At 36.1% G+C, this 19,143-nt stretch overlaps 2 protein-coding genes across 3 annotated transcripts in view; one reads left to right on the top strand and one right to left on the bottom strand.

Moving 5' to 3' along the window:
* RhoBTB (Rho-related BTB domain containing) overlaps positions 1 to 18,073 on the top strand; it is a 37,851-nt gene extending 19,778 nt beyond the window's left edge. For both annotated transcript variants that reach the window (XM_089738817.1, XM_028187801.2), the window contains 7 exons: positions 117 to 287; positions 704 to 891; positions 1,626 to 1,686; positions 2,338 to 2,471; positions 3,082 to 3,203; positions 3,555 to 3,660; positions 4,860 to 18,073. In XM_089738817.1, coding sequence (XP_089594943.1) covers positions 117 to 287; positions 704 to 891; positions 1,626 to 1,686; positions 2,338 to 2,471; positions 3,082 to 3,203; positions 3,555 to 3,643 — 765 coding nt within the window. In that variant the 3' untranslated portion in view covers positions 3,644 to 3,660; positions 4,860 to 18,073. The remainder of the gene's footprint in view (positions 1 to 116; positions 288 to 703; positions 892 to 1,625; positions 1,687 to 2,337; positions 2,472 to 3,081; positions 3,204 to 3,554; positions 3,661 to 4,859) is intronic.
* On the bottom strand, positions 17,102 to 19,022 carry NHP2 (NHP2 ribonucleoprotein). The gene is made up of 2 exons (XM_028187742.2): positions 18,673 to 19,022; positions 17,102 to 18,017 (listed from the first exon to the last, which is right to left on the bottom strand). Exons 1-2 carry the CDS (start codon positions 18,909 to 18,911, stop codon positions 17,786 to 17,788), a joined length of 471 nt encoding a protein of 156 aa, XP_028043543.1. The 5' UTR covers positions 18,912 to 19,022; the 3' UTR covers positions 17,102 to 17,785.
* Between the last annotated feature and the right edge of the window lie 121 nt (positions 19,023 to 19,143).

Below are 19,143 nucleotides of genomic sequence, written 5' to 3' on the forward strand. Positions count from 1 at the left end.
TTCTGTTGTGATAGTTTGGATATCATTAGGCTTTCAAATTGCGACCTTACCCCCAAAAACAAATAAAGACCAAATTCCAATATTCTAATGTACTAGTGTTTTTTTTTTATCCACAGTCAATCACGAGACGTTTCCGTGATATGTACGTCGAGCGTAACACATTCGCGGACGTGACTTTCGCCCTGGACGATGGCATACATTTGGCCCATCGCGCCATCCTGATGGCGAGGTGCGATCCCATGAAGGCAATGTTCCAAGGGCATTTCAGGGAAAGCAACTCCAGGGTGGTGAGTGCCGACGATTCTTTATCATTAATAATAATAATGTATTTATTTCTCTCTTAAAGATATTATCTCTTGTATTTAGTACAAATACAAATAGAAATTAACCTTATAATTTATTTTGTAAGCCTTTGAAAGAGCTGACGTCTGTACTAGGTTCAAAGACCTGTATTACTGATCTCCAGGCTCCCTCCTTCTTAAGATACGACATCCCTAGAATCGTCGAGAACATTTCTCACAAGTAGAGTATTTTCGATGTGTGTGTTTCCGTTATCTGACAATAGATGGCGTTGTGCCTTTCGAACGTTCTAGACGTTACTAGATTCTTCGATACTCGTTTCGGCTATTCGGCGATAGATGGCGACTCTTACCGTCGTAACAATATGATATGCCTTCTGCGTGACCTATAAATATCTTCACAGATATCGCTGCCAGGCGTGAAGATATACGCTTTCCACATCCTCCTCTGCTATATGTACACGGATAAGATACCGAGCGTCGAATCAGCAAGGTGTCTGGAGCTGCTGGAGCTGGCCAACAGATTTTGCATGAACCGTCTCGTCAATTTGGTGGAGTACAAAGTTATCGAAGAGTTAAGACATAAAGACAGGTTAGTTCCGATAATAGATATTGATACTTTTACTGATAGTACTCTTGTGAGTCCGCACGGGTAGGTACCACCACCCCACCTATTTCTGCCATGAAGCAGTAATGCGTTTCAGTTTGAAGGTTGGGGCAGCCGTTGTAACTATACTTGAGACCTTAGAACTTATATCTCAAGGTGGGTGGCGTATTTACGTTGTCGATGTCTATGGGCTCCAGTAACCACTTAACACCAGGTGGGCTGTGAGCTCGTCCACCCATCTAAGCAACAAAAATAAAATAAAAAATAATGCTCTGCCGGATGCAGTGAGAAGTGCTCCAACTATAAACTGCTTTAAAAGAATGGTGAAGGAACATTACCTATCCGCCTAGTGTTGTTTGTCTATGCTTTATCTATACTGTTGATTTATTATGTGTATGTAAGTATATTGGAATATAAATCATATAGTGATTTCATATTATATTTAACGGTTAATATCTATTTATTGTATGTATGTATTTTCTTTAATATTGTATTATTAATAGTACACCGCAACATACCTGCTGTATCTTTCTGTCCAGAATTTCGGGTAATTAAATGGTTGTCTGACAGAGATCGCTTTTAGCGATAAGACCGCCTATTGTACAAATGTATCTGCTTGTGGATTGTTTTCTAATGTTAATTGTGTTTTAGTGTGCAATAAAGTATGTTCTCTCTCTCTCTCATTCTCTCTAAATCTTGTTTTTAACGTGTTCTTACAGAGTGCGCGGACATGAAGATGAGGTTGTCGAAATAGCGCTTTCCCTTTTGGAACCTGCTAAGGTATGTTCTCATCTTTTGTTGGCAACGAAACTAAAATACCATTTATAATTTTTATGTTCTTCTCGTCTGTCTAGCTTAGATTAGCGTCACGCCATCTTTGAATATCGATCTCTGGTATGGGAACGTAGGGATTAACCGAAGTATGAGCCAATCTTTGACTATTATAACAGCGTATTGCCATCCCCAACCTATATTTAGGAGGCAGGACGCATAAGCTCTAAAGAGTAGGTGCCATGGCTATTTCTGCCGCGAAGCAGCTGTGAGTGTGACTTGAAGAAGGTCAGGCTGAGACGCGAGCTCGACGATAGTAGAGATAAAAATAATCAACAAACTAAGATCGATGATAGAGCATCTTTATATTAATACGCGAGGCAAAAACTTTGTACCCCTTTTCATGAAAATTGCGCAGTCGGAGAAGTATGAAATTTCCTGAAAGAGTTTATTCATGTTTATTGTCAAAATTTTGTTATTGCTTAAAGTCAGTGGTAAAATTGAGAATAGATTAATATTGTTTGTCTATAGTGTAGCTTTGGCGAAATCTGTGAAGAAGTAAAGACTGACTATTCTATTGAACCTTAATAATATTCAAATTTATATTATGGTCGAATTTCCATCGTTGGGTGACCACTATAATATAAATCGGTGTGTTAGTTGCACAACGCTCGCAATCTGTCGGAGTGGTGCTTGTGGCGGCTATGCGGTTCCTTCGACCGCGTGTGTCGCGACAAGACCCTCTCGCCCTCCGTGCGAGAGTACCTCGCCGAGAACCGGTGGCCTCCCGTCTGGTAACTATGCGAACTTTAACTGTTTAGTTTTTTATTTAAAGGTAAAATCTGTTTTTAATGCGATAGACAGGAACTATATAAAAAAAAAAAACATGTGTGCAATTCACACGTGGTAGAAGTGAAACCTTCCAAAATTAAAATACAATTATCCTAAACGTCTTAAGTATATGTAAAATTTTGTCATTAGTAAATGTCATTAGTAATTGTAATTGTAAGGTAGCGCCCTCTGTGAATTGATATTTTAATTTCACGTATAATCCTAAATTAAAATTCACTACAAGAGCTTTCATACACACGTTAGTATTAAAAAATCTCACAGATGGCGCTGTATTAAATAGTATGTATATTTCTGTCTCATTCTTTGCTGGCTTCATCCTACACATTTTTGTATTTGTGTCTCTTACCTGTCGTTTTTTCCGTTGCATCCGGTTTGAAATCACAACGATTCTAAAGAAGTTTTCACTTCAACAATTGCATAAAAATGAAAATCGCTCAGCCATTGAATCCGTCCTGGCTAAGCAAGGCCTCCGGATCCGCTGCGATACATCCACTCAAAAACAAAACTTTGAACAGTCGAGCCAAATTATTTACCGAATCGAATTTCCTGCAGGTATGTCAAGGAATTCGATTACTATCAAAAGTGTTTGAGCGCGCAGTCGAAAGAGAAAAAAGAACTGGGTCCTACTACATCGTTACGCACGAGTCAACAGACTGGCTGTTTATGTTTTCCGAGTGAGTATTGTGCATTATTTTTCACTGGACTCAGATATGTAACAACATATCCGTGTCTTCGGACGCGCAAATAGAATCTAAAGTGTTCTTTTGTGCCTTTGGTTTCCAGTTATTGAAGAATACCATTGAAAGCGTTTCACTTGGGCCTAAGTGGATTCTTGTACTCATGGACATCACAGTATAAATAGTGCCTTCCGTCTGGAAACATGAGTTCTACCGACTGTCCGACCTTTCAAACTGGAATTTATGGTTGTTTGCTTGCTGGCCAACAATGCACACTATCACTAAGAAAAATGTAATACGCAATGTAACGTTAAATTTTGGTAATGCTAAATTAATTATGTCGTCTAGGTAAAGTACGAAGATCTAGCGAAACCGTAGTGGAGACACGCGCTTTGTGCTCTGCCGTTGCTCTTCCAGTCCAGGAGCCGCCGATCTGACACATGCCTTACTGGAGGTATGTGTTGATGATCTACAGTACCCGCCGATGAATAGTGCACATCGATGACAATAAAAAGAAACAATCGGCTAATAATTATTGTGTATAATAATAATATAATTATAATGTAATATAATAAAGTAATGCGTTTTGGTTCGAAGGGTGGGGCAGCCGTTGTAACTATACTTGAGACCTTAGAACTTATATCTCAAGGTGGGTAGCACACTTACGTTGTAGATGTCTCAGGGCTCCAGTAACCACTTAGCACCAAGTGGGCTATGAGCTCGTCCACCCATCTGAGCAATAAAAAAAATCGGCTTCGTAGAGCGTTCAAATCTATGTGCAATATTTATTGTCGCGTACTGTAGTATTAAGTAAGTTTTTTTCTAAACGGCTTTGATGCTACCAGGGCGCACAACAGGGAATGAGAAACCTTTTTATTTATCAAATCGCCCCGGAAACTTCGGTTGAATTCTATTGAACGTTGGATTCATGTCATGACGTCACTTGTGGCGAAATTAAACAACGTGCTATAAATCATTAAATAAATGATTGTAATTAGCCACGCATGAGACCGAATGCTTAGAATGAACGAATACGGCCGCACACTTTGAGATATAATAAAGTGAAAGTCTCCATTGTATTGTATTAAGGTATTCGCATCTTTTAAAGCGGGAAATATAATACTTGATTTAGTTGATTTAAAATGTAAACTGATTGAGTAGTTAACAAAAGATTAATTGAACGATAGCTACTTATAACTAGATACTTTTTGATTGGCTCTGGTACTGTTAAAATATTGCTAATCCACTGCTCTCATAGATTATACCTTTTTTTTTTTTTTATTGCTCTTGTAGGCAGACGAGCATACGGCCCACCTGATGGTGAGTGGTTACCGTCGCCCATGGACTTCAGCAATGCCAGGGGCAGAGCCAAGCCGCTGCCTACCGCTTAATACTCTTAATACCTGTACCTATAATTTTTTTTTTTTTACGAACCTAGACATCAGCAGCCTAGAGGCTATTTTAGTTTAACCCTAACTGGTAGGCTAGCACACAGGGCTCAGCCCGACAACACTAGCCCTAGCAAGAGCCGTGCTTCGCTGAATCTACCACCGGATCGGAAACGCGACCCACTGAGAAGTTCCCGCGAGAAACTCAGTTGGTTGTGTTTGTGGGTAGTTATCCAACAATCCAGTCAGCGACATGTTGTTTCAGGTCACTCCGTTTCGCAGTGCTGCTACCCGCCTCCATGTGCTTTATGAGTACAATACTGATCATACTAATAGTATTCCACATTTACACTTAAACGAAAACTTGTCTGCAATGTTATTTCTTTATCATCGTTATTATAAGCCGCGCCAATAACGAAACGAATCTAAAATGGCGGTGGCGGTCATGCGCTCTCACTCTAAGCTGTTGTTGTCTTTAGTCGCACACGGCGTGTACTGCATGCAAAAAAAAAACAAAATGTGTGCAATTCACACGTGGTAGAAGTGAAACCTTCCAAAATTAAAATACAATTATCCTAAACGTCTTAAGTATATGTAAAATTTTGTCATTAGTAAATAATTGTAAGGTAGCGCCCGCTGTGAATTGATATTTTAATTTCGCGTATAATCCTAAATTAAAATTCACTACAAGAGCTTTCATACACACGTTAGTATTAAAAAATCTCACAGATGGCGCTGTATTAAATAGTATGTATATTTCTGTCTCATTCTTTGCTGGCTTCATCCTACACATTTTTGTATTTGTGTCTCTTACCTGTCGTTTTTTCCGTTGCATCCGGTTTGAAATCACAACGATTCTAAAGAAGTTTTCACTTCAAAAAATATCAGTTCTGACTTTGTTGTTGAGTTCGAGTTTTTTCACTTTCGAGTTGTGTGACTTAGATGACTGGCAGAAAAAGTGTCTACGCAAGTTGCATCCCAGATGAGACACTTCCCCCTTTGCCAGGGCATAAAGTACAGTAAAGTACATTCTCATTTGTTTTTTTATATTTTTTTACAATAAACAAATTGTTCCTTCTATTTTCCTTTTTATTTGTTGACTCTACCATCTGTCAGTGCAGGTACATAGACGCCATTTTCGATTCGTTTCTTTATTGGTGCGGCTTATACAAAAAGTTTGATTTGGTATGTTTCCATCGGGATACGTTATTGGTATTGTCGTAACAGAAGCGCGACGTTTGTTCTGACACTATTCGATTCTCAACCAACTGCCGTGTTTGATTTTATTACTGATAAAATATTTTTTTATTAAGCAACTCGACTTAGGTGTTTATTTTCAGGATATGTTTGAATGAATGGACGTAATGATCATTCATTCAAACGAAAAATGTATTCTGTGAGAGTATTGAGAACTGTCATAAATGGGAGATAATTGAAAAGTGTAAAGAGAAAATTACCACTCCAAAACCCAACAAAATGGCGTTAGTGTCGCAAGAGGTGCGATAAGAATGTAGCAGCTGTAAACGAAGTGTCGTGTATTGATTTCAACAATTTAATGTCAAACTTTTGGCGCTATTTATGAAAATGCACCACTTGCTACGGTGGCGCCTCCCTAATTGCTCGCATTGCGACCAACACTTTTTAATAGACCTAGAGTGTAATACTTACTTCTACCCTCCATATTCTTAAAAAACCAATGTTGTAACCATTAATTTTTGAAGCTAGCTTTAAGCACGTTTTAAATTTCACGGCTGTTGGTTCTCTATTACTACTTCGTTGTTGACGACACGTCAGTGGATTATTTCACGATACTCGAAAAATGTTTTAATGAGAGATATTTCACGCGCCTTACTATCGTCACTTAGGTTTAAGTTTAGGTAATTTAATCTAAATAAGTAATCATTTTATGTTCTTCATGAAGAATTAACAATTTTAGAATTCTATATTTCCGATATTCTATATTCTAACGAATAGGACATACTTTTCAGCACATGTTTTAGATCGGGAAATAATAATTTAATTTAAATAATAATTTGGTTCTTTTTTGCATAGCATTTTCCATAGCGTGTGGAAATGATAACATTATTTTTTAATTATCCTCTAAAATTATTTTGTTTCACTAATTAAGATTAGTATTAACCTAGTGAAGCTAAGCTCAATTTTATAGGAATAAGAAGTTCATAGGGCTGCCACACAAATTTACTTGTAAGTCACATTCAAATTTAGATCTGGCTATTTTTAATATGGCAATTCTTGAGTTCTAGTGTCGCTAGTTTATTATCTTTTCGGCAAAATAATCATCAATTTTTATTTTTATTTTTTTAATTTTTTAAGATTTCATTTATAGTACGTTAAATTCATAACTAAAATGCCTTTGCTAGAAGCATTTTTTAGGAAAATATCCACTAATTCTGAGCTTTTTCTTTTTCAGATTTTTTAGTAATTTTTATATTTTAGTTTAATGTTAAATTAATGAATCATATATTTTTTCATTGACAGTATCTTGTATTTTAATGGGTAGCGAAATGTTTATTTAAGAAGCGTTTATCGCCATATTGCTCTTTAGTCTGCTTCCTATCATTGGCAATATCGTTGGCTTCTATAGCATCATTGAAGCTAAGATATAGAATCATTAATTTACTTTATGATGTTATGTATGTTTCATTGTGAAAGATGTGTATGTTAAGTAGTTAATTATTTTATTATGTGATAAATTTGATTTATATACATTATTCTAATTTAGTATTAATGATGTGTGAAAATGAAGAAAACAATGAAAAAAAAAACGAATTTAAAAATTATATAAAAATGCGTATATTGCGTATCTAATTGTAATTATCGGTCTCAAATTAGCTTTTGTAGGGTGTTATTTTTTCAGTATTATTTGTTTTAATTCTATAAAATAAAATCTCTTAAAGATTAACAGACGGGTAAAGATACGGTAAAGTAAATTTTTAAGCATGGATAGAGATTTGACAAATTGACGGATATAAAAAATGACATGCGTCAAAATTGAGTGACAGATCAGTAGGATAAATTTAAAATAGACGATTTTTTAATAATTATTATTGGTACACTAAAACTGTTGTATTTTTCACTATTTAAATATTAAAGTAAATTAAGTAATATTTTTGGAAAGGTTATCTGAATACATTATTTAGTCCCTCCAGAAATCTCGTCACATAATGTCGATCGAATACTTTGGCTGAGTTCGTTCTGTTGTTAACACACCTCTTTGCAAAAAAATGCATTTTAAAAAAAATCGATTTACATAGAATATACAGAACAAATGACAGTGCAAAAGTTGAAAACAAACGTCAATTTGAAAACTGATAGATTGTAGTCTAACGATAACTTTGTCAAACCGTCCAATGACACTTGAAAAACATGGCGGGTGTAATCTTGGATGGACGTTTTAAACAGTATAGCAACTCTGCATATAATTTTGATAATTTTTTATTGTGTTAATTGAAACAGCTATTGGTTCAGCTTCTGATTTTTTTTTATCATCATAATTTCTAATAATCCTGTCGTACTTATTTCGTTTGCACCTACCACTATGTACTCGCGTCTACATGTAGTATTTTAATCATATCGTAGTATTTTAGGTCGTCAAATTTTATCGCTTGAAGCTTTACAAAATACAGTTTTTTTTATAACTACGCTTAGTCTTAGATGAAGTTTAGTCTGTGATAGGAATTATTAGCGATTTTTACTGTGATCATGAATACGGTCGAACCACAATTGTTACCAAATTTAGGTACAAACAGCAAAACAAGTTTACTTTTTGCATTAAAATATTTATGTACTAACAATAATCATTCGTAGTATTAAAAGTATAAGATAATCTGTCTGTCATAGGATGATTTGGACGGCATCGCTCTTTGAATGTGACAGTTCAACAAATCTATCCTTTAAATGGCACTCTGGCAAAATGTGCAATCTGAAACAGCAACCACAAATAGTCACCTATTCCGATAGTAATTTTAACACTTTTCTGTGATACTCAAAATTAAGAAGATTCTGTGTTTATTATGTAATCTTCCAAGTGTATTATAACACGTAAACGTGTGGTTCTCACAATGGCCTCGGTCCGATTATTCTTTGACTAAGTAAACACCTTTTTAGACTATGCCAATTCCGGCCTAGGTCAGAACTAGGGCAGAGTAGGGGGGGGGGTCTTATACGGGCAGCACTATAAATCGACTCACGGCGCCCCTCCAAGGACGCGCGACCCACGGGTCATCGAGGTGATTATTAACCAACTTCGCCGGTCTCCACAGTACGGCAGTACGTCCGCCCGCCCTGGCGATGTCACTGGTACTCCGGGATAGCTCACTGAGCCAGAACATGCCAATCGGGGACTATGACCCATACTGCTGTGTGCTTATTGGGAGTTTTTTAACGTTCTCGATAGCGTAAAAGTTAACTAAAATTTGTATGCAGTTGGAACAGCGCCCCTAGCGGCAAACGTAAGCAAACGTTCCAACTCCATACAAATTTGAGTTAACTTTTACGCTATCGAGAACGTTATAAAACTCGCACTAAGCACACTAATGCCGGCGCGCTAGAGTGACGGCAGTGTGCGGCGCAACCATGACCACCTCAGGTGACCGTGTGACAATCAGCGGAAGCCAGTAATTTTACGTACCTATCGGTTTGAATTTCGCTAGTCAATAATTAAAAGTATAGTAAAAAATGATATTAGTTTTTTTTTTCTTTTTTTTTTCCTTCTTTATTAGAGCCATAGCCACCTATTAGGTTAAGTCGGCTAAGATATTAGCTTGAAACAAGTGAATTTACTAACATTTTGTTTTCGTACCATTTATTTTTCAAAATAGCGCACAATATCTTTTATCGGAATTATATTTGTAATTGTTGAATAATTATAGTTCAACAGTAGGTAACTCTGTATTTTATTTCATTTTAGTATTATAATATTTATTAGGTAGATATTTAGGTTTTGTTTTAAGGTATATAATTATTTTAAGTGCGAAATAGCATGGTAATAATATTAAGTGGGCTTACTTTAAAAATCTATTTAGCTAATTTGAAATTATTTATATTGCCCTCGGTAACTAGTGCAAATCAATGATATATTCTAATTTAGTACCGTATGTTCCATGGGGAGTGCTCTGAGGAATTGTTCGAGATGATACCGGCATCTCGTTTTTACCATCGCACCGCCCGCCACCGGAGTAGAGTTCATCCATACTTACTACCTGGAGCCAATGCGGTCATCCACAGTGCGTTTCCAGAGGTCTTTTTTGTCACGTACCATCCGGCTATGGAATGAGCTCCCTTCCACGGTGTTTCCCGAGCGCTATAACATGTCCTTCTTCGAACGAGGCTTGTGGAGAGTATTAAGCGGTAGGCAGCGGCTTGGCTCTGCCCCTGGCATTGCTGAAGTCCATGGGCGACGGTAACCACTCACCATCAGGTGGGCCGTGAGCTCGTCTGCTACAAGGGCAATAAAAAAAAAATCTAGTTTTTCTGTTCTCTCACGTCATTTTGTTTTCACACTTAAATGTCTCACGGTCAGTAAAATGTTATTTTCTTTGAGATAGTCAGTTAAATTAATTGACCAGCATACTATATTATCTGTGAGCTACACTCATTACCGGGGATAACGCTAGGCAACTTCGTCTGTAATATATTGGTTCTAATAGAGAAAAACAATAAATTGCAAGTACATACGTGTGACTAAAATTAAAATGAATCCATATTATTTCAATTTGATTTTCATACAAAATTCTAAAACATTTAATTTAAAAAAACCGTTTAATATTGAATGACATTGAATTCAAAATGGCGCTTTATAATTATATTATGTAGGTATTTGTTACATCTTAGCCGTCAGGTTTCTAACCCTTATAAGTGTTTTGGAAACCAATGAATTCAATGATGTAGGTTTACGGTAATGCAAAAGGAAAAAAAAACAAGTTAATTTATTAATCTATTCTTTTTTATCATAGTAAGTAGGTACATATTAGCCATCACGCTCGGCTATCAAAAACAAATGAAGTCACACGGATAGTTTTTAGGAATAAAACTAAAATTTTTATTAATTAAGACTTTGAAGTACAAAATACGTCATCACATATATTATTAAAACATCAATTAATTTCGTGGTACCTAGTAAAAATTTTACTTTGATTTTATATGTCATGAGAATGCGCTGTTTTAAGAAATTAATAAAAGTAAATATTTTTGTAATTGTACAATTGCTTGCAACTACAATTTGGATACAGTTTAAATCACAGTGCATATTATGATTTTAATGCATTAATTGCAATAATTTTGCTTTCAAAAGACAAATTCAGTCAATCCTTTTAATGTGTTTTCTGTACAAGTAGTTAGTCTTGATCGACAATTTATTACTTTTCATAACAATAATTGTTTTCATTGACGATTTTATTTCAAAAAAGTTACTTTGAAACCAGCCTTCGCAGTATCGTTAGCATATTTCCAACTCTATTCATAGCTTTATTACCTAAACCATGATTTTGAATAATTGGTATTTAGATGCTAATAAAATTACAAGACTATCCAAGAAGTAGGTACTAATAACAAGGATTTAAATTAATTGAAACGATTAAAACAGTTTTTTTTAGTTATTAACTTACATTTTTATTTCACGAACTATATAAATTCTTTTTTACGTTTTGGAGCCAAGTAATTATGACGTTTTTTATAAATTAGTTTTTGGCTGCATTGCCGAATGTTATTTAATGTTTACAAAAGGCTAATGCTAAAAAACTAGTCTAATCTATGGTTAGGAATAGGCAAAAAAAGAGAAAGAATCTATGTTTATTTTTTAGTTTGTTTTAGCCCCAAATTAATTTTGTTTTGTAAAAATTGCCCGATACCGAAAGTTTCCGGTTCGCTATTGTTGTAAGCCAGAAAAAATCAAATACGTATTTTAATATAAGCATAAATCTGAATTCGATTGCAAGCAAATGTATCTTTATTTGCGAAGATTCAACTGTTGGCACGTCTCTAACGCATCAACGAAAAGGTAAACATGAGCTGGAGTGCTATATATATATTGTTATTTAGATATTATGTATTTCGCACATTATGGTAGTTTTCCAATTACAGAGCTTAATGCGACTCAGTGACGCACAATGCCGAATTATGCTGAAGTTTAATTAGAATGTGAATTAGTTTTGAAATGCATCAGCAGAGTGCGCTAAGTAAGCACAGTTTTAATTAACGTTGATTATTTGTAAGAAACTACGACGAAACGAAAGCCTTATAATTTTTTTCAACATTCAATATTATTACTAACGATAATATAAACAAAATTTCGATCAATGCCAACTTAAAGAAAAAACACTTGTCAATTTTCTGTCACTGAGTCGGTATCGATTGCGAGTATCACGCGAGAGCAGTACTTTTGAGAGTGCTCGATTGTGCGAAGCGTTGCTGTAGTCTGTAGTTGGAACATTCAACGTTGAGCATTATGCCGCATAATGCGCTCTTGTGCTGTAATTGGAAAACTACCTATGATCTCATGAAAAAGCATAAAAAGCAGGGTTACTAGAAACTGTCGCTTCAATTATGAAAGCCTGGGCCATTTTATAATTGGCAACACAATTATAAATGCTAGACTTAAATTTAGCATATTATTTTAAAATAGTGGCAGCACAGAAATATTTGTTTTATATATTATCACTAAATGATGATTAAATGCTATGTTATGCGGTTAGATGCAGAATTGCATGGATACCTTTTTATTTCATAATCCTAAAAACCTTTGATTATAGTTGCATATTAAAAATAAATATGGCGTCACTAAGTTAGGTAGGTACTGTAGGTAGTGGACTAAACTGTGCACTAAAGCCCACTAAGTGTACGAGCCAAGACGAGCCGACCTGATGGTGATTGGTTATCGTCGCTCATGGAGGTCAGCTATGCCAGGGGCAGAGCTAAGCCGCTGCCTACCGTAGCACACTATTTATGTTTGCCAAAGTTGCGGCTTTAGAAATATAGTTACCGGCGAGGAAATCAATTTTACATACGATAATTATTTTGATTGACACTACAATAGTTGAATACAGAAAAGTAGGATTGTAATGTAACTACTATAGCCGATAGATGGCGCTATTTAATTAAATGCTCATGATCAATAGTGGTGTCCATGGAGTTTTGCAGCCCGTTGTAGACCATTTTAAGTACCACATTTTTGTTTTATTGTTGTGATTTAAGTTATTAAAAAAATAATACATAAATAAAATATTATTTATGGAGCTTAAAACAAAAGTAATTTTAGTTAAATGACTCGGGTAGAATAGAGAATAATTCAGTGAGATACAAAAGATATCGAGCTCAAATTATTAGCACCTTAAGTTAGATTCGTGAATTTCTATAGAGAAGGCTCTGAAATCGCGAATTTTTCATACGATTCAGAGGCGTGTCGAATCAAGTTCAAAATTGTGTGTGCCAATATCTGTTTGAGCATTTCAATTTAGATTCAGGGTTCTAACAGCATCTAATAGTTCAGACGCTGTGTGTTACATACTTAGCTTAGGTCTTCTTGAGGCTTTGCCCACATATAAAGCTGAGTGGCAGCAGGTTGTGATTGATATCTATGGGCTATGGTAATATCAGCATACTTAGGGACAATAAAAAGTGATTACAACCACTTTATTAAATTATCTCTTAAAGTTAATTACTTAGGAAATCATGTCAGTTTAGAAATTAAGAAATCTCATTGACTTAATGTGTTATTATACCCAAATTGTATATTTTGTTTATTTATCGGCGTTTTACCTGTGTTTTTAAGTATGTAAAAAAAATGTGAGTAATACAGTTAATGTTCTTGGTAATTCTGAAATAGTACATAGCTTTGATGAACAATTGATGTTTGAGTAGTTACAAAGAGGGCATGTTTCATAGTTTTTTGCAGTCTTAGTTAACTGTGGCGGTCATACCACTAAAACTATTCTTTCTAGAGAAATAATATTAATTGAATAGGTATCTTTAATAATTTTTAGCTCGCAGATTCGTTGCCGTGTAAGTTTAGATATAAAATGATGATAGGTATAATAACCGGCAAACTTCTTGAGCATTTGTTGACGTAGTGGGGGTAAGTTTGCGCATGGTACGCTCACGTGCAAAAACATTACTTACTCTGCGTCATAATGCTATTAAATTATTAAAATCAACATATGTATTTATTTATATATTTATTAGAACATCAACAAAAAATATAGGTTAATAATTGTAATAATTTAATCTTGGGGTAAAATAGATATTCCTTCTATTAAGTCAAAACTAGAGCTGTGCCAGGTCTCGGTTCAGTTGAAGCGAAGCTGGTATTTGTAATTTTTTTTTTTAATCATAATCTTGAACATAATCATCATCACTGTTTTCATCACCCGAGTCGCTATCATCGTGATGAGTCGACAATTAATTATTTTTTGAAGATATTCGATTCGTAGTAATCGAATGTTACTTTTTTCATTTACCAGCTTCCGATTATTTTCTGTTCTTTTTTTCCATCTGAATCCTAGCTCTTTCCTAATCCGTCGTAAGCTTCATTCCGAGCCATTAAAATTTATATCTTCTTTAAATTTTTCGAAGCCTTTCTACGGTACGGAGTTTCGCTGCTTGTTATGTAGTTATCCATTCCGACAGGAGCCCTCTTCTTCGATGTAGCGAAGGCGTTCGACAAAGTCTGGCACAACGGTTTGATATTCAAACTGTATAACATGGGAGTGCCAGACAGACTCGTGCTCATCATACGAGACTACTTGTCGAACCGTTCGTTCCGATATCGAGTCGAGGGAACGCGTTCCCGGCCCCGTCACGTCACAGCCGGAGTCCCGCAAGGCTCCGCCCTCTCCCCGTTACTATTCAGTTTGTATATCAACGATATACCCCGGTCTCCGGAGACCCATCTGGCGCTCTTCGCCGATGACACCGCCATCTACTACTCGTGTAGGAAGAAGGCGTTGCTTCATCGACGACTTCAGACCGCAGCTACCACCATGGGACAGTGGTTCCGGAAGTGGCGCATCGACATTAACCCCACGAAAAGCACAGCGGTGCTCTTCAAAAGGGGTCGCCCTCCGAACACCACGCTGAGCATCCCCCTCCCGACTAGGCACGTCAATACCCCCGCCCCCGCCGTTCGCCCAATCACGATGTTCGACCAGCCCATACCGTGGGCCCCGAAGGTCAAATATTTAGGCGTCACCCTCGACAGTAGGATGACATTCCGCCCCCACATCAAGACGGTACGCGATCGTGCCGCCTTCATTCTAGGACGTCTCTACCCGATGATATGTAGGCGAAGTAAAATGTCCCTTAGAAATAAGGTGACACTCTACAAAACTTGCATACGCCCCGTCATGACCTATGCAAGTGTAGTGTTCGCTCACGCGGCCCGCACTCACTTAAAGTCATTCCAAATTATTCAATCCCGTTTTTGCAGGATAGCCGTCGGAGCCCCGTGGTTCGTCAGGAACGTCGACCTCCATGACGACCTGGACTTAGAGTCCACCAGTAAGTATATGCAGTCGGCGTCAATGCGCCACTTCGATAAAGCGGCACGACACGAGAACCCTCTCATCGTGGCCGCCGGTAACTACATTCCCGATCCTGCGGCCAGAATGGAAAGCAGTCGACGTCGCCCCAAACACGTCATCTCGGATCCTCCCGATCCACTAACGGTGCTTCTAGGTACTTCAAGCACCGGTCACCGTTCTCGTCGAACCCGTCGCTTGCGACGAAGGGCTCGACGAGTAAATTAACTCCCAGACACAGCCCACTGAGTTTCTCGCCGGATCTTCTCAGTGGGTCGCGTTTCCGATCCGGTGGTAGATTCTGCGAAGCACGGCTCTTGCTAGGGTTCGTGTTAGCAACGTCATCAGGTTTGAGCCCCGTGAGCTCACCTACAAAAGTTAGGGTTACGCTGACATAGCCTCTCAAGGCTCTCAGCTTAGGTAGGAAAAAAAAAAAAAAAAAAAATGTAGTTATTATGATTACATCTTTTTATTACAGATTGAACGAAACTATCCATTCCGGTAACTTTCTTCTTCCCTGATCTTTTCTTACCCGGAGTCCGAAACACGGCGAGCAAGCCAGAGCCTTTAGCTTCGTTAATAATGCACCTAACAGTACTCACTGATGTTTTTGTTGCTTCCGAAGTCTGTTTTAATTTTTCCATATCATTCTTCCCCTGTTTTATAAAGAAGCAATATACCGCGTACACAAATTTTCTACCCTTTCTTTTAAGTACTACACCAGTTTGTCACGGCATAGTGTATGTTTTATAAAAAATGAACAAACACTCAACAAATAGCAATGGCAACAAAGTCCACAAGCAATTATAACAAATAACTTAATGATTAATAACGATAGACTTTCCACTGTACGCAAGCGTACTTTTGGGAGCAAGCGGAATGAGGGCGCGGTGCGGGACGCAAGGTTCGACTGATCTACCAATAACGCGCTCGATACGATTTCCCCTGCCGTCGCGCCTCACCCTCACCACCAAAGTGATCTAAAATTCGGTTCTGCGCAGTCAAGGTCATTTGCTCAAGAAGTTTGCCGATTACTTTTATATACTGATTATCAATATGAGAGAATTCATATCGGAAGCATTTTGTATCACATTGAAATATTTTCTATTTTAATGAAGAATCTAGATTCCCAGCTTAGTAATATGTTTTTTATAGATTGTAATTTTTAAATTATGATTGTATTTTGCCAATGTTCACTGTCGTTAATGACAACAATCTGCCATTTTTACGTACCCATAGTTTTTAATGATTGTATTAAATGTATATGTGATCAGGAATGTTGTTTTATTTTTTTTAATTGACTTTGTGACAAAGTAGTCACTGCTCTAATCTGCTGAGACTAAAAATCTTGGGTTCAATTCTAATAATGGATGAAGAAGTTTGTTTGCCGTTTCTGGGTATTTAATATCTAAATATGTTTTAACATATTTAAGTATGTATTACTATCTCTGGTTTCCGCTGGAAATACTATTTTGAAGGTAGGTTAATGATGTATCCTCTCCCCGTTAATTATTATCATGTAGTTGAGCTGAAGCTAGCAGAGCTCTCATTCTTCTATGCATTTAAATTTAACTTTAATTATGCAATCATTGCATTCCAATTCATAGTGCAGAATGCTGTTTAACAAAAAAAATTCTAATAATCTTGAACAATCCCATCTATAAAACGGTGAATTGATTTCATGTTGGAGTCTTGTCGTATAATGTGCTTGAATGACCCCATGCAATGTATTATGTACTTAAAAATGTTACACATTTAACTATTCCCATTAAAGAGGATTTAAATTAGATATTAAGGCAAATTTTGTTATGAACAACTAATATATGAGTTTTCTTAAAATATAAGAAAATTTCAAGTATATACAAAAATGCGCAAGAAATCCCTGTATCATACAGAGAAAAACATGTCTTATATGAGGGACATCACATCATGAGGAGGATATATATTTAGAATTTCTGATATTAATAAAAATCTATTCTTATTCTATCATTTATTTCTATATCTTAACATAATTAGAGGTCTTGAATTGAGTTATGAACAAAAAAATTGTTTCTAATAGCATTCTGTCCAATAGTTTTAGGTATGACAATTACACATTAAAACATTGTTACAATTTACATACAAATATATATCATTTCCAGTCTAGTATACTTCAAACAGGGACAGGATTTTTAATATTGTGAATATATCTTGGTTTCCATAGTAATGACACATTAACTCCCATGTGTGTGGTGTATTCTGGCATACTTGGCAAAATTTTTAAACAAAAATATAAGCTTTTTAGAACTGTTTCTTTAACTATCTACATTAGTACTAGCTATAAATAAAAATACAGAGAATGAAGTAGTACTGACAATTTTGGACACAATGTCATTAAAAACTTATGGAAAATTTATTTTTGTTTTGTCTAGTTTTTGTACTCACCAGTGTAAACACAATATATCAGATCCTGTGAAGTAATTACATGTTACATTACAAAATATAAAATTAATTACTTAAATGTATATTTTTGTCAGGTCTGGTATTTAACAGTCACTATGGAATATATTGTAATGAACAAAAAATTCTAAGCTGATTTTATTACAAGAATGTTACTGTTAATTAGTTTGAAAATCTTACTATTTAATTTTAAAACTAAATAAGAATCTTATTCACATATTTACAATGGATGTCCGAGTAATTTTATTTCACTTTTAACTTCCTCGTACAAATCTTTATAATCCTCATGTTCTTTAACAAGTACCATGATGCATCCTCGCATTGTACCCATGGCGGCACCGATATCCTTCCTACTTGGAGTGTAACAGTATTGGACGTCCTTCTCCTCACAAACGGCAGGTAGGTGACACATGATTTCTATGGGTGAAATGTCTCCAGCAAAGAAAACCATGCTGTCGATTAAATAAATGTCAACATTTTATTAAAGGTTAAGTAAATTTATTTAATGTAATACGGTTGTTTTATTTATTTTAAAATATGTTTAAGACCATTTTAGCTTTTGTAATGCCCATATACTTTATTCCATATACATCATATTTGTGAATATGCTCACGAGATATGTGGTTGAAGTCTTAACCTATCAGAGGGTAGGTAGTAGGTAGGTACTGCAATGTATGAATGCTTCGTGACAGCAATAGGCAGGATGGTACCAACCCGCGCGGGTTCACAATATGCTCAACGGCCAATAAAAACAGGGGGCTAGGTTTGATATATATTAGAAATATTTAGTATTTTGGGTTTCCTGCCTTGTATGAGGAATATTAAAATGGTGTAGTGAAGAAGTCTAGACCATGCCTTACGGCGACTTAGACATAGCGATTTCTGTGGAATCTAGTATCAAACTGTAAATTCTGATGTCGAGCGCTGTGACAAACAACAGTAGTAACAAAAGGCAAGTTAATCAACATTTACCAAATTGAACTTTTTAATATAGCAGTAGTTTATAGTAGCCAAGAAGATAACATTGAACAATTTAATCCACGAAAGACTTCGTTACCACATATCAACATAACCTCAAAATAAAATAATTCGAGAAATCTAACTCACCCCTTTTCACCCAGACGTAACTGCTTCTGAACGATTTTCAGGCCGTTTCTGATATAGTTCTTATGGTTACTCGATTTCTTAATAAGTTTATATATCTTTTTGGTGAGTTTTTTTGTGGCCATCGGTTTCGCTATTATACTACAATGTTCGACTTTTTCATCGTGGCTTTGCGGTTCAGCTTTAATGCTGACATCAGCCTGGTCTTCCTGTTCGACCGGTTCTTGCTTTACTTTACCCATAATTTCAGATTTTTATTTATAACTATAAGTTAAAATTATCAACACGTGTAGACACAAGCGTAGTTTAGTCCTTGATGACATTAAGTTGATGTTTGCTTGTCTTGTCTTCCCTTTGCCTATTAGACAGGCAAAAGAAGTATAGACTATACAGCCAAATGAAATAGTGTAATGAAAGAAATAAAATTTTAGGTAAACTTGAATAAGGCCCACCTGATGGTGACAGGTGGATTCT

This window comes from Bombyx mandarina, chromosome 26, assembly GCF_030267445.1.
Source record: "Bombyx mandarina strain Sakado chromosome 26, ASM3026744v2".
In the NCBI taxonomy this organism is placed as follows: Eukaryota; Metazoa; Arthropoda; class Insecta; order Lepidoptera; family Bombycidae; genus Bombyx; species Bombyx mandarina.